The sequence below is a fragment of a genome, unplaced genomic scaffold (genome assembly GCF_019419815.1).
Source record: "Pyrus x bretschneideri cultivar Hongxiangsu unplaced genomic scaffold, Pyrus_bretschneideri_v1 Contig1, whole genome shotgun sequence".
NCBI lineage: Eukaryota > Viridiplantae > Streptophyta > Magnoliopsida > Rosales > Rosaceae > Pyrus > Pyrus x bretschneideri.
The window spans coordinates 1,897,500-1,922,087 of NW_025999390.1; the positions used below are offsets into that span (position 1 = coordinate 1,897,500).

General features: G+C 38.8%; 3 protein-coding genes across 5 annotated transcripts; all 3 read right to left on the reverse strand.

The window, feature by feature from the left end:
- Positions 1 to 2,667: 2,667 nt before the first annotated feature.
- On the reverse strand, positions 2,668 to 5,315 carry LOC103954103 (cytochrome P450 82A3). The gene is made up of 2 exons (XM_009365914.3): positions 4,274 to 5,315; positions 2,668 to 3,503 (listed from the first exon to the last, which is right to left on the reverse strand). Exons 1-2 carry the CDS (start codon positions 5,228 to 5,230, stop codon positions 2,880 to 2,882), a joined length of 1,581 nt encoding a protein of 526 aa, XP_009364189.1. The 5' UTR covers positions 5,231 to 5,315; the 3' UTR covers positions 2,668 to 2,879.
- Positions 5,316 to 10,843: 5,528 nt separating this feature from the next.
- On the reverse strand, positions 10,844 to 12,839 carry LOC125478216 (cytochrome P450 CYP82D47-like). 2 transcript variants are annotated; one of them, XM_048586119.1, is made up of 2 exons: positions 11,881 to 12,839; positions 10,844 to 11,210 (listed from the first exon to the last, which is right to left on the reverse strand). In XM_048586119.1, exons 1-2 carry the CDS (start codon positions 12,205 to 12,207, stop codon positions 11,136 to 11,138), a joined length of 402 nt encoding a protein of 133 aa, XP_048442076.1. In that variant the 5' UTR covers positions 12,208 to 12,839; the 3' UTR covers positions 10,844 to 11,135. The 2 variants fall into 2 exon arrangements, with proteins under 2 accessions (XP_048442076.1, XP_048442135.1); XM_048586178.1 differs by having other exon boundaries at positions 10,844 to 11,400; positions 11,881 to 12,831.
- A 7,853-nt stretch (positions 12,840 to 20,692) lies between these two features.
- On the reverse strand, positions 20,693 to 24,169 carry LOC103954095 (cytochrome P450 CYP82D47-like). 2 transcript variants are annotated; one of them, XM_048578500.1, is made up of 2 exons: positions 23,121 to 24,169; positions 20,693 to 21,452 (listed from the first exon to the last, which is right to left on the reverse strand). In XM_048578500.1, the coding sequence occupies exons 1-2, from the start codon at positions 24,075 to 24,077 to the stop codon at positions 20,829 to 20,831; spliced, it is 1,581 nt and encodes a 526-aa protein (XP_048434457.1). In that variant the 5' UTR covers positions 24,078 to 24,169; the 3' UTR covers positions 20,693 to 20,828. The 2 variants fall into 2 exon arrangements, with proteins under 2 accessions (XP_048434457.1, XP_009364178.2); XM_009365903.2 differs by having other exon boundaries at positions 23,127 to 24,168.
- Positions 24,170 to 24,588: the final 419 nt, after the last annotated feature.

Genomic DNA, 24,588 nt, shown 5'->3' on the forward strand with positions numbered 1-24,588 from the left:
CCAGCTCCTCTAAAGCGAGCTCCGGAGGCCATTTCACGACAGAGAACACCTTTTTCATCACTGCCCAGGGAACCTGCTCAAGGATTTTTGAAGCTACATGTTCATCTTTGACCGAAATAATAAAGACGTTCTCCCTTACCCATTTTATTTCCACCTCACCCAATTCTTTCCAAGCCGCTCTGAGAATATTCCTGACTCCCCGCTTGTTCAATGGTTTTGGCGTAAGGACTTTCCCAACCAATTTAACTCCCTGTTCCATGGTTGATAATTCCAATGTTTGGTTCAGTTGAACCACCAGTTCATCCACTCCACTTGTCGCCATCCCAAAGTAACAGTACTGCCCCACTCGCCCAGCCTGAGACGGAGAGAAACCTTGACTTTCTGGACACAACCTCAGAATACACAGATAAGCCACCCAGCATACCAACTGATTTCTTTCTTCAATTCGGCCAATTAGGCAACATATCGCTAGTATCGCCCCCACTAACACCACACCAGCAATCCCAACCACCCTCGAAATGGAAACGTCAAGCTAGAAGAGCCCCCCCCTTTTCCTCCACTGACTCTGCCCCCTCAAACCCAGACTGACAGAATTAAAACCCCCCAACCCGATTCAAAGTACCCACCCCATCACCTCTCGAAGAGAGAGACACCCTAATTAGAGAAAACCCACCCCACCCCAGTCCCCCTCGAAGAGAGATTCACCCTAGTTTGAGAAACCCCACCCCCTTACCGTCACCCTAAGCCCTTACATCATCCATCCTACTACCTACCAGCTGACGGATTCCACCTCCCCCCAAACGAACCACAACAGCAGAAACCCCCAAGCGCACAGATCCCACAAACCCAAATTGACAGAAGTAAAACCCCCAATCAGATCAACACAACAGCCTCTACAACCCTCGTGGAGTACAACACACCAATTTGAAAAGCCCCAAATCCTTTCCGTCACCCTAGTCCTTGTCACCCCACGCCATCCTGCTTTCAGAGCCTCAGTTACCCAACACCCCAAGATCTTAACCTGATAAGCACAAAAACACATGATCGAAACTAACCTGTAACCACACGCACAGAGGCGGAACTCACGGAGGAGCAAGCACTCTCACACCCGGAGAGAAAAGTCGCCGTCAGACCGATCGCGTTTTGCGAACGACTGGAATTGTTTTGCACCATTTGTTTTAACATGTGTGCAAGTATACGCCAACCTAGGAAAAGTCTCAACATATGGCACATCATCAACGTAAGGGAATATAACTTTCAAACTTAGAAAAAATCTCTCGACCAATCATACTATTTATTCCAACTTGTGCAAGTACACTTTAACCTAGAAAAAGTCTCACCTATAGCAGGTCATCAATTTAAGGGACTATAAGACTTTCAAATATACGAAATGGATAAATTTTACAACAACATTTTTAATGTGCAATATAAGAAAATTGATCCCCAAATCAAAAATAAAAAACCCTAATTTATCCCCTAATTTGAAAATAAAAAACCCTAAATCTTGAACATTGACAGTCGAATCGAGAGAATTAATTAAGAATTGATGAAGCTCTACGTCGACAGCTGAAACAAAAACGATTTTCATCGATTTGTGAGAGGGTGAAGAGGGAAAGGTGGTCGACGGCTACCTGACGGCGGAATGGGTGATGGAGGGTCGAGGGGAGAGAGAGTTTGTGCGAACCAAAGGTGAAAGATGAAATTGGGCAATGAATTTGATGATGCGAGGTGACTAAAGAAGATGAATTTGAAGGTGTGATGGAGTGTCGCTGGACAAGAAATAGAGAGATTGTAACATCCCACATCGACCAACGGGGAGGGTGTGATGTGCCTTATATGTACATGCCCACCTCCATATAGCACGAGGCCTTTTGGGCATTTACTGGCTTCAAATTCCATCGGAACTCCGAAGTTAAGCGAGTTTAGGGAAAAGCATTCCCATGATGGGTGACCCACTAGGAAGTTCTCGCACGAGTTCCCAGAAACAAAACCGTAAGGGCGTGGCGGGGACCCAAAGTGAGCAATATCGTGTTACGCGCGGATCCAGTCTAGGATGTGACAGAATGGTATCAAAGCCACTCTGCCGTGTGATGCGAGTGTGCCAACAAAGATGTTGGGCCCCTAAAAGGGTGGCTTGTAACATTCCACATCGACCAATGGAGAGGGGGTGATGTGCCTTATATGTACATACCCATCTCCATATAGCACGAGACCTTTTAGAAGCTCAGTGGCTTCGGATTCCATCCGAACTCCAAACTTAAGTGAGTTTGGGCAAGAGCATTCCTAGGAGAAGTTATTGCGTGAGTTCCCAGAAACAAAATCGTGAGGACATGGCCAGGACTCAAAGTGGACAATATCGTGCTACGGCGGAGCTGGTCTGGGATGTGATAAAGATAGAGGGTCAAAGTTGTCATAGGGAGGGACTTGGAGTCTAGAAAGGTTTTGTTGTGAGAAAGAGTTTTTTTTTTTTTTTTAAGAAGAAAAGAAAAAAGAAAAAAAGAGTTCTATTTTTTATGAACGGTTGAGACCTGATCACATAAATTGGACTGGGAGTCTAGAAATGGACCAATTTATTTTGTCCTATTCGTGTACTGGCGAATGGGTGGGTTCTTTTGAAAAACAAAAAAGCCGAATGCAATAGGCCCAACATAGAGCCCAATAAAAAACTGTAATAAAGAGGTATTTTACTATTTTGGTGTACTTTTTTATTGCCAGCGTTACAAGGGAAAGTCAATATACTCTGCGTAATATGCCCATTCCCAAATACCCATAACATCTTTTTTGATTTTATGACCATAGAGAAGTACAGATAACTGTATACAATCAATAACAACGAAAATCTCTTCTTCATACAAATAATATTATATATTTTTTTTCTTTTATTTGTAAAATTCAAAAGACAAGCGAGGTTTGATAAGAACTTTGAGTGGAGTTACTTTCATGTTGGTGAGCCCAAAGCTCTCCGTCATATCAATTGGTGCACTAGATGGGTTCGAGATTTCAAAAGCATGTAGAAAACTAGCCAACGTAAATTGCACCATTTGAAGGGCAAACGCCAAACCAGGGCATGCTCTTCTACCACTTCCAAATGGAATCAACTCAAAATGATGACCCTTCACATCAACATCCTTATGGGTGGTAAGAAATCTCTCTGGCTTGAACTCCAATGGATCAGGCCAAATTTTCGGGTCTGTTTGGAGCTTCCAGAGGTTCATGATCAACCGGGTGCCCTTTCGAATATGGCACCCAGCAATGGTGCAATCCTCAGTGAATTCACGTGGCCCTGATAATGGTGCTGCTGGGTATAAACGTAATGTCTCCTTTACAATAGCTTGGATGTAGACCAAGTTGCTTATATCTTCTTCACTCACAACTCTTTGTCTGCCTATTTTCGTGTCCAGTTCGTTTAGGGCCCTTTTCAGAACGTGAGGGTTGTTCACCAATAATGATATTGCCCACGTTAATGTCACCATGGTGGTATCGCTACCTCCTGCAATCATATTCTGTTCAAGGAATATTTGATTGATTAATTAGGATATATAAATTCTTAAGAGTGAGGTTACATCTGTACAATTTTAACATTGATAATTTTCTTGTCTTTATCTTATTTAGGTGAAAATATATATTAAAATGTTAAAATATGTCCCACCTTAACTACTAAGTAGACAAACTTATGCTGTTTGTACACATTGGAGAGCACTCAAATATTATAAAATTGGAAGTCACCTTAAAATTCATTCTAGATAGCCACCCCAATATGTAGTGAAAGTAATTATAAATTTCATTTTTACATGATGTCTATATGAGAAATATGTCAAAATCATTGTACTATTAATCACTATATCATTTTTATTTTTTTTATTTTTTTAAGATAGGATAAATAACACCTGGGCAAAGATGCCGAAGAGAAACAGGAAGGTCTACAAAGAGGCAAATAGACAGTATTAGGAATGGGTAGTGTAAGGAGGTAACAGAAACTAAGACGCCGCACCGAATGCTAAAGTGTCCCTCCTCACACTACCGACACAATTAACAAGGACAATGCAAAACAGTTCTCAGCAATTGACAGTACATTGTTAATGGTAAGAAATTGTACATGATTTTAGAATATACATAACATTTCTTGTTTAGATTTTCATTTTCTTTTGTAGACCATGCAATTAGCTTACTTAAGTTATGAAAGTAAAAGTAAAATCTTCATGTGTTTGGTGTCTAACTCCAGTCTTTTATGGTTAATTAGTTGCATGCAAATTAATGAATTATATATATTTACCAAGCTTGTGGCTTTGTTGATCGTATCAGCATCAAAACCGCCAAGGTCTGCACCATCAAGCACAGAAAGCATCGCATCTATGAAGTCCTGCTCTCCTTTTGCACCACCTTTTGCTCTCCTCTGCTTATGCTCTTCAACCCACTCTCCAACCATGGCGTCCAAGTCCTTTGCAGTTTTCTTCATTGCCTTCTCATGCCCACCCAAATCCAACCACCGCAGATAAGGAACCGCGTCACCCACCAAAAACATTCCCACAAAGTTAAAAAACTCCCTCAATGCATTCTGAACCCTGAGCGCTTCTTTCTTCTCATCCTCATCGGCAGCTACTGAATACCTCTTTCCGGCCACCATTCTAACAATCACGTTCAGCGTCATGTCCCCAAACCATTGCTTCAGCTCTACCACCACTCCATCATTCGAGCCCTCCTTTTGTCTTGTACTCCAAGTTTTGTGCAATTCTTTTAAGAAAGTAGTCACTTCCGAGACTCGAATGTGCTTGAGCAGCTCAACCCTCCGGTTTGAGAGCAACTCCAAGGTGGTGATCTTGCGAATTTCTCGCCAATAGGGTCCAGATGGTGCGAACCCAAACATGGCGTAGTTGTAGCCGATGTGGTCAACAACTGCCATCTTTGGGCGTGAATTTACGCTCAAGTCATTGGTTGTGAAGCATTCTTTTGCAATCTCGCTGCTGCTTATCACCAATGACGGATAGACGCCAAGGCGGATCGTGTAAAGAGGTCCATACTTGTCCGCCATGGCTCCCAAAGTTATGTGAGGAGGTGTGGAGCCTCCTAACAAAGGAAGGTGACCCAATATAGGCCATGCACCCTTGGCTTCAGGTGGTGATAATTTGCCCTTGTGATTGGCAGCTCTCCATCTTCGTGATAAGTAATATGACACGATGATTATTGTGAATAAACCAGCAGTGATAGAGTTTGCATAAGGGAGAGAATCCATTATTGCAACTAAACCATTAGAAAGCTAGATACAAAATGGATTTTTATTGAACTGGGTGGAGGATTAAGTTGATTTGTGTTATTAGCGCCATACATATATATAGGAGTAATATGGGCCCGTTTGATACGTATCATTGGTACCCACATCAACTTAATAAATTAATTTGTCACTTTTAACCGCAGCCATGCATGACCAACTATGCTTGCAATTTGTCTGTAGCATATTTTTCATAGTGAGTTCTTGCTCTGAAGATTCAAATTTAAATGCAATTTAATCAGTATCAAATAAAATTATATCTTGTTGAATAATCAACAAACTTAAACGTAATTTAAACAGTATCAAATTGAATTCTATCTCGATGAATAATCCACAAACTTGTATCCATTAGCTTCTAGTCAATATACTTAATTTTCAGATTTTGGACATATGTAAAGAGTCAAACCTAATACACTAAGAACATTCAACGTTCTTGATTTATCACAAAGTAATTGGACAGTAGCATCGAGATTATAACCACACGAATTAGCCTAATGCCCTATGACTATAGGCCCTTATCGGTTAAGCAGTAGAGATTTTTATTTTTGGTGAAAAGTGATATTCATTAAAAACCCAAAACGGGGCCACAAGAAGAGAAAAATAATATTTAACTATTCAAAGATGAGTATGAATTCTTCTTTAAAATTTGTCAAAATTATTCGTTGTTAATTTATAGAATTTTGTGTATGCTATATAGGGGGTGGTGCTACCTGCTTATCAAGCCATCCAGGCATGTCAAGCAGTTGTCATCCATCGGTCTAGGGATGACAATCCCGCACATCATCACGTGTTGTCTCGGTATATATGATGTGTCAGGTTTGGGACATTCCCGCCTATAGTGCCAACGACGGTGGCGGTCCCCCTCCGCCACCGCCTCCACCATAGGTGCGTTTTTCGTTTTTTATTTATTTTTTTTAAATTTGTTTTCAAACAAAGCAAAATCTTTTCGTTTTCAAATTAAAAAAAAGGGAGACAAAATGGTTTTAAGCGGGGTGGAATTTTTTTAAAAAAGTAATCAGAACCGTTCATATTATAAATCATCATATAAAGATCGTCTATGCAAAAAATCAATTAAAATTAAGGTCGTGTAGTCATCAAACTATTTAAAAACAAATGAACGGTATTGGTAAAAGCATTACGCACCGTCTATGCATTTACTACAATAAATTAACTAAACGATTTTAGTTTTAATTTATTTTTTGCAGAGATGATCTTTATAGTGTGATTCATAATATGAACGGTTCTGATCATAAGCATAAAACTATGTGATTAAAATATTAAGAATTTTAAGTAAGAGTTCATATTCATATTCTTTAAGTAACCAAGTATTGTTCCAAGAATAAACAGCCAAAAAGACAAAAAAAGTGAAGAAAAAGTGTTGTGCAAACTACGCAACTGAATAGTCAGACAAAACACCACCATAAGTAGAGATTAAAGATCCTTTCGTTATCTTCAATTTTTTCTTGTCATCTATAGTATGTGGGGGAAGAAAAAGCATGCATCATGCTCAGTAGTCAAAAGTGGAAGCTTTACTGTACCTAGGGGTGAGCACGGTGCGGTTCCATCTCTAAATCAGAATCGAAACCAGAAAATATCAAAAGTTTGGTTCGGTACGGTTCTACTTAAATTTATTAGTAAAATCGTACGGTTCGGTCTACATCAGTTCCAATTCGGTTCTTACCGGTTTACAGTTCCGAATACTAAATTATAAAATACCAAATCATCATGCATTCAAATACATCTTTTAAAACTGATTATATAAAGTTGCATACAACAAATCTTTTTTAATGCAAATGTCTTTGGTAGTGGCACCAAGTCAATAAAAAGAGACAACTAAAAGAAATATGCATTGGTCAGTCAACAAACAAAAAAATGAAGAAGAAAACTGCAAGTTTATTTCAGAGAGCAAGCAGGAGAGCAAGCAGCAGCTCTTGTACACAATCAAACAACTTATTTCAGAGAGGAATCATAGGCTTCCCCAGTAACAATTAGAGTAACTTAGAGCAACTCCACCCCTAAAGACTTTGCACCAACACCCAGCCTATTTATCCACTTCAATAAACAGTAACAGACCCTAATGAACAGTAATAGGCCAAAGCATCCCCACTCCTAACAAAAAATAGACTAGTCAATTTTATTAAAATTTTATTATTTTTTATTACAATGGTCCTCTTATCCGACTCGTCATCGTCACCCTCCATACCTTCTCCGTCGTCCTCCACTTTCACTTTCCCTTTCTCCTTCTTGTTCTCCGCCTCGGCCTCCACTTTCTCCTTCTCTTTCTTCTTCTTGTTCTTGTTCTCAACTTGGGTCGGTGCTAAAGCTAGGCCAACCAGTCTCAGTCACGACCACTAGAGTGTTCTCGTATCATGCAACGACCATGGTTCTGATGATGGCGTCAACCATCATGTTGAGAGGTTTTGGTATCGGACGCCCGTGGTGAGGTAATCTTGGAATCCGAATTGGTGCTTCTGAAACAGGGGAAACTTGACCTCTGCCTTGCTCTCGCCGAAGTTGTCCTCCTCTTCCTTCATAGCTTCCTCTTCTGCTTCTTCCGCCTCCACCTCTTCCTTCTTCGCCCGCTCTTTCTTCTTATGAGCTCCCTTGACCTTCTTCCTCGCTGGTGCCACGGGTCACCAGCTTGATTTCGCCGGCGCCACCAACTGCTTTTCTTCTTGCTCAGTCGTCTTGTGTTTCCTCGGCACCATTCCCACAAAACGCACGCTAACAGGCCGGTCTCTGGCTCTGTCAATTCTGGGCTAGCTTGGAGACCAGTAGGGGTGGGCATAAAAACCGCCAAACTGCAAAACCGCATCAAACCGTAAGAAAAAAAACAGAAAAAAACCGTGTTGACCGAAAAAGTCAACTTTGAGTGAAAAACCGAACCGAACCGTTCAAATTGGTTCCGGTTCCGATTTCGAATGACCAAGAACCGGCCGAACCGAACCGAACCGTTTTATTAATAATAAATAAATAAATTATATATACACACACATGTCATGGTATAATAGGTTGAAAAACAGGTTGAAAAATTGTGTACAGGAGCTGCTGCTTCTTACTTGCTCTCTGAAGTCTGAAAACCTGCAATTTGCTTCATCATTTTTTTGTTTGTTGACTGATTGACCAGTGCATATGTATTTTAGTTGTCTCTTTTTGTTGACTTGGTGCCACTAACAAAGACATTTGCATTAAAAAAGATGTGTTGTATGCAACTTTATGTAATCAGTTTTAGAAGATGTATTTGAATGCATAATGATTTGGTGTTCAAATAATTTATTATTAGGAACCGTAAACCGGCAAGAACCGAATCGGAACCGGGGTAGACCGAACCGTAATGTTCTAGTAATAAATTTAAGTGGAACCGCACCGAATCGAACCGTTAATATATTTCGGTTTCGGTTCCAATTTAGAGGTGGAACCGCACCGAACCGCACCGTGCCCACCCCTAGAGACCAGCTTGGGCTGGGTGCCAGGTAATTAAATGGGCTGGAGAGGATTGACTGAATCCCAACCCCTTTTTTTGATTGGGTGCCGGCCTAATGGTGTTCCGGTGGAAGTGCTCTTAGGGAAGGAGAAAGTTTCACAACTGGCCCTTGTCACCTTAATTACAATATCCCGGGTGTGTAATATTTTACTTTTGTTAGGCGTTATGGTGCGACTATCTTATTTTATTATGCTTATGGCGTGACCAATTCTATTCATAAAGATATGGAGGCAAGCGTGGTTTGACGGGGATTTCAAGTGGGGTAGATTTCGCGTCAAAAACTCCAAAGCTTCCGCTCATATCAATGGTTTGCGGATGTATTGCAGAGATCTCAAACACATGCAGGAAACTAGCCAGAGTTAAAAGCGTCATCTGAAAGCCAAAATTTATGCCAGGGCATACTCTTCTCCCACTACCAAAACGCATGAGCTCAAAATGCCGACCCTTGACATCAACATCCGCCGGGTCAAACTCCGACCCTTGTGACAAACCTTTCCGGCTTAAACTCCGCCGGGTCAGACCAAACCGTTGGGTCGGAATGGATCTTCCACAGGTTCACTAATTGTAGCTTGGATTAAGCCATTAAGGCTGAGATATCTATCACTACAAAGCGCTTCGTTAGTGTACACGATAACATATCTTAGAGATTTCTTCATGGGACCTCTAGGTCAACTTTCATATATAGGTTTGTCGCTTGCCAAATAAATTCTGTTTTGTTTAAGAGAATTTATAATTAAAGATTGTTAGATTTTAGCTAAAATATATAGATAACATTAAACACATTAAAAATTCAAATTCTATAAGCTGTTACTGTCATAGAAAGCAAATGGATTTGTAATTATCGATGCCTGGGAAGCAAACTGCTAATTGATCACTACCAGAAAAAAAAAACAAAATGAAATAATAATAATTGATCACTGTACAACTACTTTACGTTAAATGTTCTCATCGGGAAAGAAAATTGTGTTTATCAAAGACTTTTGTACGTGGCTGAGAAAAGTCATTGCTCCGATCGAGATATCTATCACTACAAAGCTCTTATTTAGTGTACACGATAACATAGTTTAGCGATTTCTTCACGGGACATCTAGGTCAACTTTCGTATATAGGTTTGTCGCTTGCCAAAGAAATTCTGTTTTGTTTAAGATAATTTATAATTAAAGATTGTTAGATTTTGGTTAAAATATATAGATAACATTAAACACATTAAAAATTCAAATTGTATAAGCTTTTACTGTCATAGAAAGCAAATGGATTTGTAATTATTGATGCCTGGGAAGCAAACTGCTAATTGATCACTACCAGAAAAAAATAAAAAAATAAAATAATTGATCACTGTACCAATACTTTACGTTAAATGTTCTTATCAGGAAAGAAAATTATGTTTATCAAGGACTTCTGGACGTGGCTGAGAAAAGTCACTGCTCCGATCGAGAAAAAGCACATCACGGTTGAATAGGTTCCCCATGGGCCATGGTGCAAGCATATCGGAATGACGTTCAGTTCTTCATTAGGTCGAAGAGATTATCTTTTCCCATTTGATCATAATGAAGGGTGTAAATATTTAAACTTATCCGATAATATCACTACTAGCTATTTAATATTTTTCTTTTATTAATGTTAATAACCATGTGAAGTTCATCTTACAGCACTAAATCTGACAACTCAGTTTGGTTAAGAAAATAAGCATTGCTATACTTATCATCCATTTAGACTATCATTTGTATTATTTATGTAATAAAAGTGAGGTATGTCATCGTATGTGGATCATATCTCTATTAGAAAGATAGTACAAATAGATGATAAGAACAACATATTTTACGAAAATTCATTCTTACACTTTATTTTAATATTATTATTAAGAAGAAGATGAGAAAGGTTCAAAAACTATTATAATAATTTACGGGATGAGAGCTTTGAATTCGGAATGCAAAGGTAAAAACAAAAACTTTATCCACTAAAATATTCGGCGACAAGAATTTAAAAATATTACAATAATTTAAGAAATTAGATATTTTTTAATCCAAAATGCATAAGTAAAAACAAATATTATATTCACTAAAATATTCGATCACAAGCCACTCTTGCACATGTACCACTGAATTCAATTTTTCCTCTCTCAATAATAGCTTGTACCATGACAAAAAGAAAAGATTCATATTACAACAAAATAAAAGCTAATTAAACCTCCTTAATTAACCAATTAAGCAGTTCAACTTTTATTCTTGTTCAGACACTTGACCAGAGGTAAGAGTTCACCAGGTAGACGTGAGCTGAGGAGAACTTCCAAAGGAGATACTTTTGGAATGGTCAAACCAGGACTCTCAGTCTCTCGGTCTCTCAGTCTCTCAGTCAAATAAATAGTCTGGCCGGCGCAGTTTCAATTTAAACCAGTGCAGCAGACGAGCAAGCGTTAGGTGAAGAACTTGCATGGCCAACAACACACCAGGGCACGACCGTCTGCTAGAGCCAAACAACATCAACTCAAATTCTTGCCCTCGAACGTCTATGGGCCTATAGCTTTCCAAGAACCTCTTAGGAACAAAAGCAGATGTGTTCTCCCAAACCCTACGATTCCTATGAATCTTCCATACATTGACCACTAGCCGGGTGCCAGCTGGCATTCGGTACCTTGCTATGGTATAAGCGCCTACAATTTCCATGTGTTTAATTTTGTTTGAATTAAGGTAAAAATGAGAAATGATCAATTTTCAACATAAATGTATGAGTTAATTACTTCCGAGTCTAGTAACGTGAATTTGTAATTATTTAAGTATTCAAGTACGTAGTTTGTGGACTGCAAATAGAACAAGATCCATAATCACAACATTAAAGTCACACTTAAACATGATAAATCTTGAATTACCGTTATCATCAGCTAATAGCCTACGTGGTAAGTGTGTGCCATACTTCTAAATGGCAACCAAACACACCCCCATCCAATCATACTTTCCTGCCTAATTTACGTTGTAATTTGAATTCCTATCTGCAAGCAACCATATTAGTACATTCCTCAAAGCGTATTTTAAAACTAATTGTAAACAGTACCAACTAGCGCAGTGTCGTGTTTCTTCAGTTTTTTTTTTTTTTTTTTTTAAAAAGAAAAGAAAAGAAAAGAAAGATAACATACCAGACAGGTGGACTTGATGCTAGTATCCTCATCACCTCCTTCATCCTCCGCCTTACCATGAGAAGCTCCTCTCCTCTGGCGGTGCTCCTCCAGCCACCCTCCGAGTATTTGATACAACTCTTTCGCCGTCTTCTTCATCGCCTTTTTGTGCCCCTGCAAATCCAACCACCAAAGAAACGGAAGTGCATCTGCCACCACAAAAATCCCAATCAGATGAAAATACTGCCCAATCGCCTTCCGACATCGCCTCGCCTCGCCTCGTCCCCATCTTCGAATTTCGTCCGACGCGCCAAAATAACGCTTTCCTGCCACCATCCTAACTACCATGTTAAGAGCTGTTTATTGGTGACTCAAACCCGTTTAGTTTACATTCCTCCGATCAGCATGTGAATATCTTGGTTTCCACAACACGTCAACTACAATACATGGAGTCGTGCTATGCGACTTAGCTTGAGCGTGAAGAACAAACTCAGTTTGGTTGATGGAACCATTGAACCTTCATCTGAAACTGTCAAGCAGTTTACGTCATGGCAAAGATGCAACAACATGGTCCTTGCTTGGATTCTGAACTCCGTACATGATGACATCGCGACCAGCGTTTCTTATTACACATCAGCGGCAGATGTATGGGCAGACTTGCGAAATCGCTTCTCACAGGGAAACGATTCGCGCATCTACCAGATCCAAAGAGAAATCACCAAACATAGACAGGAGCAACAATCAATCTCAGTTTACTACACGAAACATTACCATCCTACAATGAATCTCCAACCTGCACTTGTGGGGGATAAAAGATCAATGATGGAGATGAAAAAGAAAGGGTGATGCAATTCCTGATGGGACTAATTAAACGAATCCTATGCCGCAGTATGTGGAGAAGTATTACTGATGCAGAGTATCCCTAGCTTATTCGTAATAACAGTTAATTCACATGCTATAAATATAACAAATAAGTAACAACAGGGAACCTGCAACACAAGCCCATCAGACACAAAGAGGGAAAATTCATATTGTGATAAAAACTATCACATAGCATTCACTGTTGATATTGTGAATACTGTTCATATTGTGAATAATTAAAGCAATATGAATACACCCCTCAGAATTCAATTTTCTTCAACTAAAACCCATTACAGTAAATTTCACTAAAAAAATCCAATAATTAGGCTCCAACTAAGCAATATCTAAAATTAAATTTGACTGGCAAAATTTCTATTTTTGTGTGTCTTATTACCCCTAATAACACTGATTTTGGATTTCTCACTTACTATATACATTTATTTTACATTATCTCATTCAATTGAATGTCTTCATATACCTCATACGGGTTTGGAAAAAAAATATAAATAAATAAATGTCATGATTCCTATGCATTTAATAACAAAAATTACATGATGCTAACAACTAAATTAATATATGTCACATTCCGGCCCAAGCCCCCACCATATTCCAGGCTCGACGTCTACCCTCCCTTAGGGGCCCGACATCCTCGTCGGTACACATTCGGCCAGGGATTGGCTCTGATACCAAATTATCACATCTCGGCCTGGGCCCCCACCACATCTCGGGCTCGACTCCACTGTAGCACGATATTGTCCATTTTGGGCCTCGGCCATGCCCTCACAGTTTTGTTTCTGGGAACTCACACGAGAACTTCCCAGTGGGTCACCCATCATGGGATTACTCTCGCACGAACTCGCTTAACTTCGGAGTTCTAATGGAAGCCGAAGCCAGTGAGCTCCTAAATGGCCTCGTGCTAAGTAGAGATGTGAATATACATATAAGACTTACATGATCCACTCCTCTGGATGATGTGGAATGTCACAATATATCCTACAATTATAAAAAAAAAAAAAAAAAAAAAAAAAAGTTGTTTTACTCAAAATTATCAATATTTTAAATATAATATAAGGTAAATTATTTTGCACAACACATATATAATAACAATATAAGTTCCTGGTAAATTATGTAATAATACATGTAAAATAATTTACCTATAAATAAATAAATATTTTTTTATTAAAAATTAATTAAATATCTATATTTTGAAAAAAAAAATAAAACAATTTACCTACAAAATCACAGAAAGTTGATTGATTGCACACATCATATAATAATAACAAAATGTGGCTAGTATATATGTAATATCACATGAACAATAATTTACTTACAAAATAAATAATTTTTTTTAGCCAATTGACCCAAAAATTAATTACTTACCTATATTTTACATAAAATTATAGATAAATTATTTGCATGACTACATATAATTATAACAAAATGTGCCTAATATTGTTGATCCTAAAAATTACAAAGCGCAGGCTGAGTAACTAATGAGCTAACTACGTCATTCGGTTGATGCGGTGACACACCTCGACCCAGAAAGTCCACTTGGACCCTAAATCGAGTTGTGCTGGCCGACACTTGGAAGGTGACGAAGCCGAAAAATGTGATAGGGTGTAGAAAAATGTGAATAATTTGAACCTAAAAATTATTAATACCAGAGTGCGTTGCGAGGGGGAGCGAACCCATTTCACGCACGATGTCAGAGCATAAGTAAGGTGCAGGAGTGTGGGTAAGAATCATACCCTCTGAAATATCCATCAATACTAAGATTCGCCACAGATTCTTGTCGATACAAACTCAGCAGCTAAAACCTAGAGGGCACCAAACAGAGAGTGTGAGTAAGCAATAAAACCAAGCTTCCCAAAGTTATTACCTCTCTAAAAGTAATGCCCCTAAATGTAAAACCCGTATCATTTTCCATAAGACAATACAACATATATACATAATCCAAATCATACTCAGAAATGGCCAGAACCACGGTTTGTCATCAACTCCACCATGCAATAATAAGTAGGCCAAATGAACTTAATCAATACAAAATGATATATCAGTCGGAGTCATCTAATATGACATGTACAACTTATCCATATCTCATCAATTATGGCTAGCATATAAGTTAGAGTCACCTATAGTGACCTGTACGACTTATCCGTATCTCATTAATCATGGCTAGCATATAAGTCGGAGTCACCTATAGTGACTTGTATGACTTATTCATATCTTATCAATCATAGCTAGCCAATAGCTCAATAAGTATATCTGTACACGAGTCGAAACCACCTAAAGTGGTCTGTACGACAAGACTGGGTGTAAATAAATATGCTCAAGTGCTACGATCACGTGAAGACTGTGCTGAATAATCGCGGGTCACCTACGAGTCGGAACCACCTAAAGTGGTCTGTACGACAGGATTGTGCACCTACCTTGGATCCAAGGTGAGTGTAAGGTGCGAGAGGTGAACATGACATGAATGACTGTGCCCTGGCCACGGGCGGGAGTACTAACACCGGGGTGCAGGTTTATGAGCTATATTATACCTCAACACAATCATACTCACTAACATCACTAACATCACTAACATCACTAACATGTACTCACCTAAGGCTTACCTAGGCGTCTGCGGCGTCATATAGCACTTCAAAGCATTCACAATAGTCAGGTCCAGGTAATGTCCATATGAATATGCCATGATGCAATCTAAACCCAAACATTTCATGATATTCCGAAAATATATATAATACGGTGTAACATGTACAATCAATAACACCCTACTCCCAAACTATTTACTTTTGAGAGTAATCATTAGTGATAAGCCCAATTAGACCCTAGTTACATTAACTATCATACTTACCTTTCCTTACTTCAATTTCTTGATTCTTCACGCATTGATTTATGATCAACATTTAATCACCAAATCATAAAGCTAAATCTCACAATTCCCACCAATGTCCCTCACATTGCTCAATTCACTAAACAAGGCTATTGTCCCAATTATTTAATCTCATTTATTATATGGTTGCATCTAACGTCTTGTTAGACTGCTTACGTACCCTAAACAGGGATTAAGCCATTCGTAGTTCGAAATGATTAATTGTAGGTAACAAGCATAGATCACTATAGAAGTGCTTGTGGAACTATCAATTATATGCCTATGAAAGAAAAATGCCCATTCACCTAGAGTCCACGCTATGATTATCTTGCACGCACATCGAGACATCCTGATCTATCGTCTCCTGCAACCAATTATCAAATCACCTCTCAAAGTTTTTACCGATATAATACATAATTTACATAAAATATATCCTCAAGGACCTTCAAGAATAATTTGAGACCCATTGACCAAAAGTCAACCATCGATCAAAGATCGACAGTAGGATCTACAACCTTGTATAGCTCGATTTGGAAGATCCGCATATCAGATTTCCAATCTGCAACCCCCAACGATCCACAATATGTTTCTAGAATAACATATTAAAATTTCATTACGATCCAACGGTTGGATCTCCGCCATTTACTCAAAACCAAGTGGACGTGAACATTTATTTTATTAACTTACAAATTCAATTCGGGAAGATCCATACATCGGATTCCCGATCCATAAATTCCTATGATCTTTAAATATTACATATTATAATGTATCCAAGTTTGGTGACGATCCAACGGTCGAATCGTCGATTCACATTTTCATCAAGCAACGTATTGTAACGAATTTAGATTCCAACGATCAACCTATGTCATTCAAATAACAAAACTGAATTCAAGACATTCGACATAGCATAAAAATAACATTGGCGGCCCACTGGCCACGCGCCGCCGCACGCGCCCCCGCGGGTGGCGGTCGGCCATCCCGACTCGCCGAAAAATCTAACTATTTCCAAAAATTCTCAAACTTCACGTTGGGTTTTGCTCCTGGGATGATGGGCTACAAAGCCCAAGTGGTGGCATCGGCCATCGCTTTGCCGATCTGCCGGAAAATCGAAAGGGTGGCCGGAGCACCATTGATTTTCGTCAAATTTCGTGGCCTCAAACCGCCACATCCCATGGTTAATCAAGGTGGGTTTTGGGTGGGTTTTGTAGAGGGGAATGAGAGCTTCAAGATAGGGGGTGGTGGCATCGAAAAACTCCACCGGAGTTGGTCGGAATTGGCCTTGAAAGATGGGTAGTCAGAGAGGTGTACGGACGGAACCCACGGGAGCTTTTCCCTTTTTTTTTTTTTTTTTTTCTTTCTTTCTTTCCTTTTTTCTCATTTCTGATTTTTTGGCTTCACCCCACAAAGTGGGGATTTAATTTAATTAACACTAAACCTTGAATAACCAATTTCGAACGTCCGTAACTATGTTGTTATAATCCGGACTCGCAAACGGCTTTCGCCTATACATTCGTACCAACGAGTACTACGAGGATATGCTAAAAGAATAAGTCCCACATCTCTCAAGTCGATGGTCAACAGAAGTCAAAGTCCTTACCTCTAGGCCAATTTCGTAAATTCATGCTTTTAAAATAAAATAAAAACGTAAAATTTGGAATGGGTTGTCACATGCGGGGTGTGCCGACTAGTTGGTAGTCGGCCGAGGAGTAAAATTTGTTGATGTTGCGTTAAGCGCATTGCTGACTTCTTGATCTTGCGATTGCGGCCGAGGAAGGAACAAGTCTCGGCCTTCGGGTTCATGAGCCTAAAGACAAGGCTGCTAGTTCTACAAAGTTCACAAATCGTCGGCGTTGGATTCAGTCACAGTGATTATATTTGTAAGAGTTAAGCACGTCGAATCGACACTAGACTATATAGACACAAGTACTCAAAGGAGATGAATGTCTTAATAGTAAATATGGTTCGACCGTCAGAATGTCGAACTCTGAAACTCACTTGTGAGTATCCAATCATAAAATCACTCGGCGTTCAATGTGCCGAATGTTGTAACTCGTAACACCTTACTTCGCTGAGAAAGCTAATAAGATGACTTCTGCCAATAAGGATTTGGAAACCCTTCTCGACCGAAACTTGGATAGGTAACCAGTCGGCCTCGACGCAATGTTGTTTATCCAAACTGAAAGTGCTCATCGGTCGGCTGATTCTACGGCAACAGTGTTGTTTATTCAAACTGAAGATGTTCGCCGATTGCCTTCACAATGCTGTGTGTCAGCGAAAAAAGAAAATAAAAAAATCTCAAGATATTTGAGAGGTTTGCACAGGACAATTTGTGTGTTCAATTGGAGGTGGCATTTACGTTGCCATGACATCTGTATTTATAAGACTGATGTACTTGCTTGGCACATCTAAATAATTGTGTAGAGTCTGACTGCAACTCTAACTCGCTGAAATCTGATCTGTGGCCTTCAAATTTGGTGACTTCTAAAATAAAACCTATCTAGACTTTATCACACCACATCATCAGAACCCTATCCCACCTAGACTTCTGATCTTATTAAAAAAAAAAAAAAAAACCTCAGAAACCATTACTTCCATCACCATGCAAAAGCAAAAAGCCTAGTCTACCTAGGTTTCTTGTGTCATCATCACAACCTAGGCTTATCACATCACCACCAAAATCCAACCCCATCTAGGCTTCTTCATAATCTTACCCACGCATGCATCCTGATCCCCACCATACTCTAAATAGGCAACAATTAATTTGAACCACCTGGCACCACCCACATATTCACACGCCAAAACAACCAAATCAAATTGAATTGTGCTGCCACGTTTCCAGTTGGAAATTCATATCTCATCTTTCATAATAAATTATTATTAAAAAATAATTATGATAAAACACCATAATATTATCCTTTAATAATAACAAAATAAACTACTTTTCATCGGACGATGTGAAGTTATGCTCACTCAACGATCTTAATTGCACGGACCGACGGTGTAAATTCGGGTCTAAACAAATATATACATGCAAAATAATTTACCTACAATGATTGTCAAACAAATAAAAGAAATGAAACATATGATGGTAAGACAAGTACAAAGTAGATACTTTTGTAATAATAAGGCCCTTATTATCCATAATTATGGTAGATAATTAAATTCATTAACATAATTAGGGTGTTGTGGCACAATTGTAAATATTTTGAAAATAATAAGTATTTTTTTGTTTACATGACAGTCTATTTTAAATTTAGGTTTTATTTAGATGTTTAAAAGGAGATGGGATTATGTCAAAAAAATAAGTATTGTATGAGCTTATATCTAAAGATAGTAGAAATATTCTTTTTCCTACATGGTTTTTCGCCTAGCCACAAATACCATGGTAAAACGATGAAGCTTCCAAACAAGAAGTAAGTTGCCAACATGCTAAGACTGTGGCCACCAAGGATGCTAACACAAAACACAAAGCGACATCTAGTGACGGCCCAAAACGCGCCACTTACATAGGAGTACAACCAGATTATGGTGATGCTCGAAAAGAGCAACATTGACGGTAATCCGCAGCATTTTGCGAATTTTGTTTTACAAATTTCTAATTTTATGATAACTTGTTAGTGAAGGACGAAAAAAATAAACAATAAAATTTGATTTGGCGAAAATTTTATTACTATTTATGATTTTATTTTGCACTAGAAGATTAAACTGTCATTTTACTCTCTTATAACTAAGATTTTTTTATTTATTAATACGTAATTTAGATTAAATAAATAGTAAAAATTAGCTTTTTGATAATAATTGCAGCCGTCTACACTAGAAATGGACCATTTTATTTTCTCCTGTTTGTGTACTAGCAAATGGGTGGGTTCTTTCCAAACAAATTGAAAAACAAAAAAACGGGGCAAACGTGCCCCAAATAGAGCCATTTTAAACCAAATTTTGTAAATAAATGATGTGGTTGTTGATAATTGGATTATTAGTGTAACATCCCACATCATCCAGGGGAGTGATCCTTAAATGAATATTCTCATCCTTACCTAGCACGAGGCCTTTTGGGAGCTCACTGGCTTCAGGTTTCGTAGGAACTCCGAAGTTAAGCGAGAAGGGGGCTAGAGCAATCCCATGTTGGGTGACCCACTGGAAGTTGCTCGTGAGTTCCAAAAAAAAAAAACTGTGAGGGAATGGTAAGCCTAAAGCGGACAATATCGTGCTACGGTGGTGGAGTGGGCCTGGGAAGTAATCCGCCCCGGGCCGGGATGTGACAATTTAGTATCAGAGCCTAACCTTGGCCATGTGTGTGCCGACGAGGACGTCGGGCCCTAAGAGGGTGGATTGTGACATCCCACATCGCCCAGAAGAGTGATCCTTATATGTATATTTTCATCCCTAATTAGCACGAGGCCTTTTGGGAGCTCACTGGTTTCGGGTTCCGTAAGAACTCCGAAGTTAAGCGAGAAGGGGCTAGAGCAATCCCATGATGGGTGACCCACTGGGAAGTTGCTCGTGAGTTCCCAAAAACAAAACTGTAAGGGAATGGTAAGCCCAAAGTGGATAATATCGTGCTACGGTGGTGGAGCAGGGCCGGGATGTGAAATTTGATATCATAGCCTAACCCTGGTCGTGGTGTGTCGACGAGGACGTCGGGCCCCTAAGAGGGGTGGATTGTGACATCTCACATCGTCCAGAAGAGTGATCCTTAAATGTATATTCCCATCCTTACCTAGCACAAAGCTTTTTGAGAGCTCACTGGCTTCGGGTTCGTAGGAACTCTGAAGTTAAGCGAAAGGGGCTAGAGCAATCCCATGATAGGTGACCCATTGGGAAGTTGCTCGTGAGTTCCCAAAAATAAAACCGTGAGGGAATGGTAAGCCCAAAGCGGACAATATCGTGCTACAGTGATGGAGTGGGGCCGGGAAGTGATTCGCCCCAGGTCGGGATGTGACAATTAGTTAAGTGTTAATTAACGTGCTTATTTCATATTAGTAACATATCATTTGATTTGCAAATTTGATTTAGAATTCTAGTATTCCTAGCATTATTCTTGAAAATATAATAAAGAAGTATTTTTTTAGTCCAATTGAAACTGCAACATGCCCATTCCTGAATATTCATTATTGCTAGCAGTTTTTTTTATTGATTTTATGATTACAAATACATTAATGTATATAATTAATAACAACAAAAATCTCTTATTCATATCACAAATATAATGTTATATATATATATATATATTTTATCCATAAAGTTCAGAAGACAAACGAGGTTTGATGAGAACTTTGAGTGGAGTTCTCTTATTATTGGTTAATCCAAAGCTCTCCGTCATATCAATTGGTGTACTTGACGGGTTCAAGATTTCAAACGCATGTAGGAAACTAGCCAATGTAAATTGCACCATTTGAAGGCCAAATGCCAAACCAGGGCATGCCCTTCTACCACTTCCAAACGGAATCAACTCAAAATGTTGACCCTTCACATCAACTTTCTTGTGGGTGGTAAGAAATCTTTCTGGCTTGAACTCAAATGGCTTAGGCCAATTTTTCGGGTCAGTTTGGAGCTTCCAGAGGTTCATGGTTAACCGGGTGCCCTTTCTGATATGGTACCCAGCAATGGTGCAATCCTCAGTGAACTCACGTGGCCCTGATAACGGTGCAGGTGGGTACAAACGTAACGTCTCCTTTATAATAGCTTGGATGTAGACTAAGTTGCTTATATCTTGCTCACTCACAACTCTTTGTCTACCTATTTTGGTGTCCAGTTCGTTTAAGGCTCTTTCCAAAACGTGCGAGTTGTTCAACAATAACGATATTGCCCATGTCAATGTCACCATGATGGTATCGCTACCTGCTGCAATCATATTCTGCATAAGGAATACTTGGTTGATTAATTAGGATACACACACACACACACACACACGTAAGAGTGAGGCCACATTCTTATTCTTTACATTCATAATTTTCTGAGTCTCTGTCTTATTTAGGTGAAGATATACATTAAACATTGAAATATGTCCCACCTTAATTACTAAGAGTGTGTCAGTATACTGTTACTAGCTTTTACTAGAGTGAATTGAACTAACGTTGTAGTCTTGTACTTAGTGCAGTAAATAATTAACTTTAATAACAATAGCTTGGACTCACCTCGGCTTTGGACCTCGTTAACTGATGTTAGCTAATCTAACCGAAAGCTGGTTATTAGCTAGGGAGTATGATTCTCTTTTATTTATTTTTTAGTTTTTAATTCCTCTTCTTCTTCTTCTTTTATTTGATTATTTTTATCTTTTTTTTTATTTTTTATATTTGAACGATTATGATAAGTTATGTTAATATTTTATATTAATTTTTTTTTATAGAAAGAGAAAAGTAAAATAGAAAATATGAGAAGAGTAACGAAAGAGGATGGAACGAGGATGGAAATATGTCTTCCACACGACCGCAGACCTTTTCCAGTGACCGCAGCTCCAGTACGACTTAAAATATTAGATATAGTTACCACCCAGAGTCCGATAACCACCCAGGGTGTTGGACGAGAAAGAGCCAGAAGGAAGAGAGAAAGGGACTTGGACGGGAAAACAAAGGGAAGACAGAGAGGGAGTTGGACGGAAAACTCGCTGTGGCTGCCAACTCGAATTGGCGAGTTTGAACTTGTTCTAGCTTCGAGAAGACGAAATTGGGATTGATCAGGAGGAAGAGTCGTTGGGGTTTGTCACGAGAATTGGGGATTTGGAAAGCGATTCTCCATTTTTTTTTTTTTGTGGTGATAATTTCAATAGTGTCTGTGCAACGCTTGCCCAACTTGAGGAAAACAGAGGAAGAAAAAGGGGAACGTTTGACTGACTTGCTTGGGAGAAACACAGATAAAGGGTTCTAGAAATGAAAAAAGAAAAAGGAATCAATAAAAAAAGAAAAGAAAAACAGAGCATTTTTACTATTTCTAAGTTAATTTGGTATTGGTAAACACGTCACTAAGTTAGTTTAATTTAATTTATTCTAAAACAACCTAACTTAGTTCCTAAAATTAATTAATTCTAAAATAATCAAATACAAAAAACACGCCGTATAAGTAGACAAAATTGACTATGTAAACATATCGGTGTGCACTCAAATATGCGTCATGAGTTGTATGTAAAATTGGAAATCATCTCAAAAATCGTTCTAGATAGCCACCCTAGTATGTAATGTAATTATAAATTCCATTTTTACATGATGTCTATATGAGAAGTATGTCAAATAATTGTATACTATTGATTATTTTAAAATTAAAAAAATTAGAGTTGTTATTGACAATCCAAAACAGTTATCAGAAATCACAAAATATTGTTAAAAGTAAAAAATTGTACATGATCTTAGAATATAAAATTTAAATTTAGAAATTTTCTTGTCTAATTATTTTCGTTTTCCTTTTATAGACCATGCAATTAGCTTGATTATGTAATGAAAGTAAAAAAATAAAATCTTAATGTGTTTATAGTGTCCTTAAGTCCAGCCTTTTACTGTTAATTATTTGCATGCAAATTAATGAATTATATATGTACCAAGCTTGTGGCTTTGTTGATCGTATCAGCATCAAAACCGCCAAGTTCTGCACCATCAAGCACAGAAAGCATCGCATCTATGAAGTCCTGCTCTCCTTTTGCATCACCTTTTGCTCTCCTCTGCTTATGCTCTTCAACCCACTCGCCAACAATGGTGTCCAATTCCTTCGCAATTTTCTTTATTGCCTTCTCATGTCCACCCAAATCCAACCACCGCAGATAAGGAACCGCATCACCCACCAAAAACAGCCCCGCATAATGAAAAAACTCCCTCAATGCATTCTGAACCCTACGCGCTTCTTTCTTCTCATCCTCATCGGCAGCTACTGAATACCGCTTTCCGTTCACCATTCTGACAAGCACGTTCAGCGTCATGTCCCCAAACCATTGCTTCAGCTCTACAACCACTCCATCATTCGAGCCCTCCTTTTGTCTTGTACTCCAAGTTTTGTGCAATTCTTCCAAGAAAGTAGTCACTTCCAATACTCGAATGTGCTTGAGCAGCTCAACCTTCCGGATTGAGAGCAACTCCAACGTGACGATCTTGCGAATTTCTCGCCAATAGGGTCCAGATGGTCCGAACCCAAACATGGCGTAGTTGTAGCCAATGTGCTCTACAGCCGCCATCTTTGGGCGCGAGTTTAGGCTCAAGTCATTGGTTGTGAAGCATTCTTTTGCGATCTCACTGCTGCTTATCACCAACGACGGATAGACGCCAATTCGGATGGTGAAAATGGGTCCGTACTTGTCCGCCATGGCTCCCAAAGTTATGTGAGGAGGTGTGGAGCCTCCTAACAAAGAAAGGTGACCCAATATAGGCCACGCACCCTTGGCTTCAGGTGGGGAGCCCGTGGAATCGGCAGCTCTCCATCTTCGTGATAAGTAATAGGACACGATGATTATTGTGAATAATCCAGCAGCGATGGAGTTTGCATAAGGGAGGGAATCCATTCTGCAACTAAATCATTAGAAATCTAGAGACAGAATTTTTATTGAACTGGGGTGAAGGCTTAAGTTGATTTGTGTTATTAGCGCCATGTCATACATATATATAGGAGAATATGGGCTCGTTAGATGCCTTTGATTTGATTGAAATGGATAATTTTTTATTCTCGAGGCATATTAATTGATGGGAGAAATGAAAATTTTATGACCAATTAGAAGGTAGAACATAAAATTAAAAGGATAATGTTAGAGAGACCATCTATTTAAACCAAATTTTATAAATCATATGACGTGATTGTTGATAATTATTTTATTACTTACGTATTCATTAACGTGCTTAATTCTTATTGGCGACACAACACGTGATTTACAAATATGGTCTAAAAAGTTGCTCTACCTAATATTATATGAGTTTTCCTTGTCCAATATGATGACAAAACAAAATCTTCAATTTCAAACAATGATTCAATTGATGACCAGGTTCTATTACGTTTGACTCACATTTCTTTTCATTCAA

What these genes read in the sequence shown, in the direction of transcription:
- LOC103954095 (XM_048578500.1), bottom strand. Translation starts at nt 24,077, where the DNA reads ATGGATTCCCTCCCTTATGCAAACTCCATCGCTGCTGGATTATTCACA. An exon ending in AAGCCACAAGCTTGGTACAT is followed by an intron (nt 21,453 to 23,120) that starts ATATAATTCATT and finishes TTCCTTATGCAG; the next exon opens with AATATGATTGCAGCAGGTAG.
- LOC103954103 (XM_009365914.3), bottom strand. Translation starts at nt 5,230, where the DNA reads ATGGATTCTCTCCCTTATGCAAACTCTATCACTGCTGGTTTATTCACA. An exon ending in TCAACAAAGCCACAAGCTTG is followed by an intron (nt 3,504 to 4,273) that starts GTAAATATATAT and finishes TTCCTTGAACAG; the next exon opens with AATATGATTGCAGGAGGTAG.
- LOC125478216 (XM_048586119.1), bottom strand. Translation starts at nt 12,207, where the DNA reads ATGGTAGTTAGGATGGTGGCAGGAAAGCGTTATTTTGGCGCGTCGGAC. An exon ending in GCATCAAGTCCACCTGTCTG is followed by an intron (nt 11,211 to 11,880) that starts GTATGTTATCTT and finishes TGGCTCTAGCAG; the next exon opens with ACGGTCGTGCCCTGGTGTGT.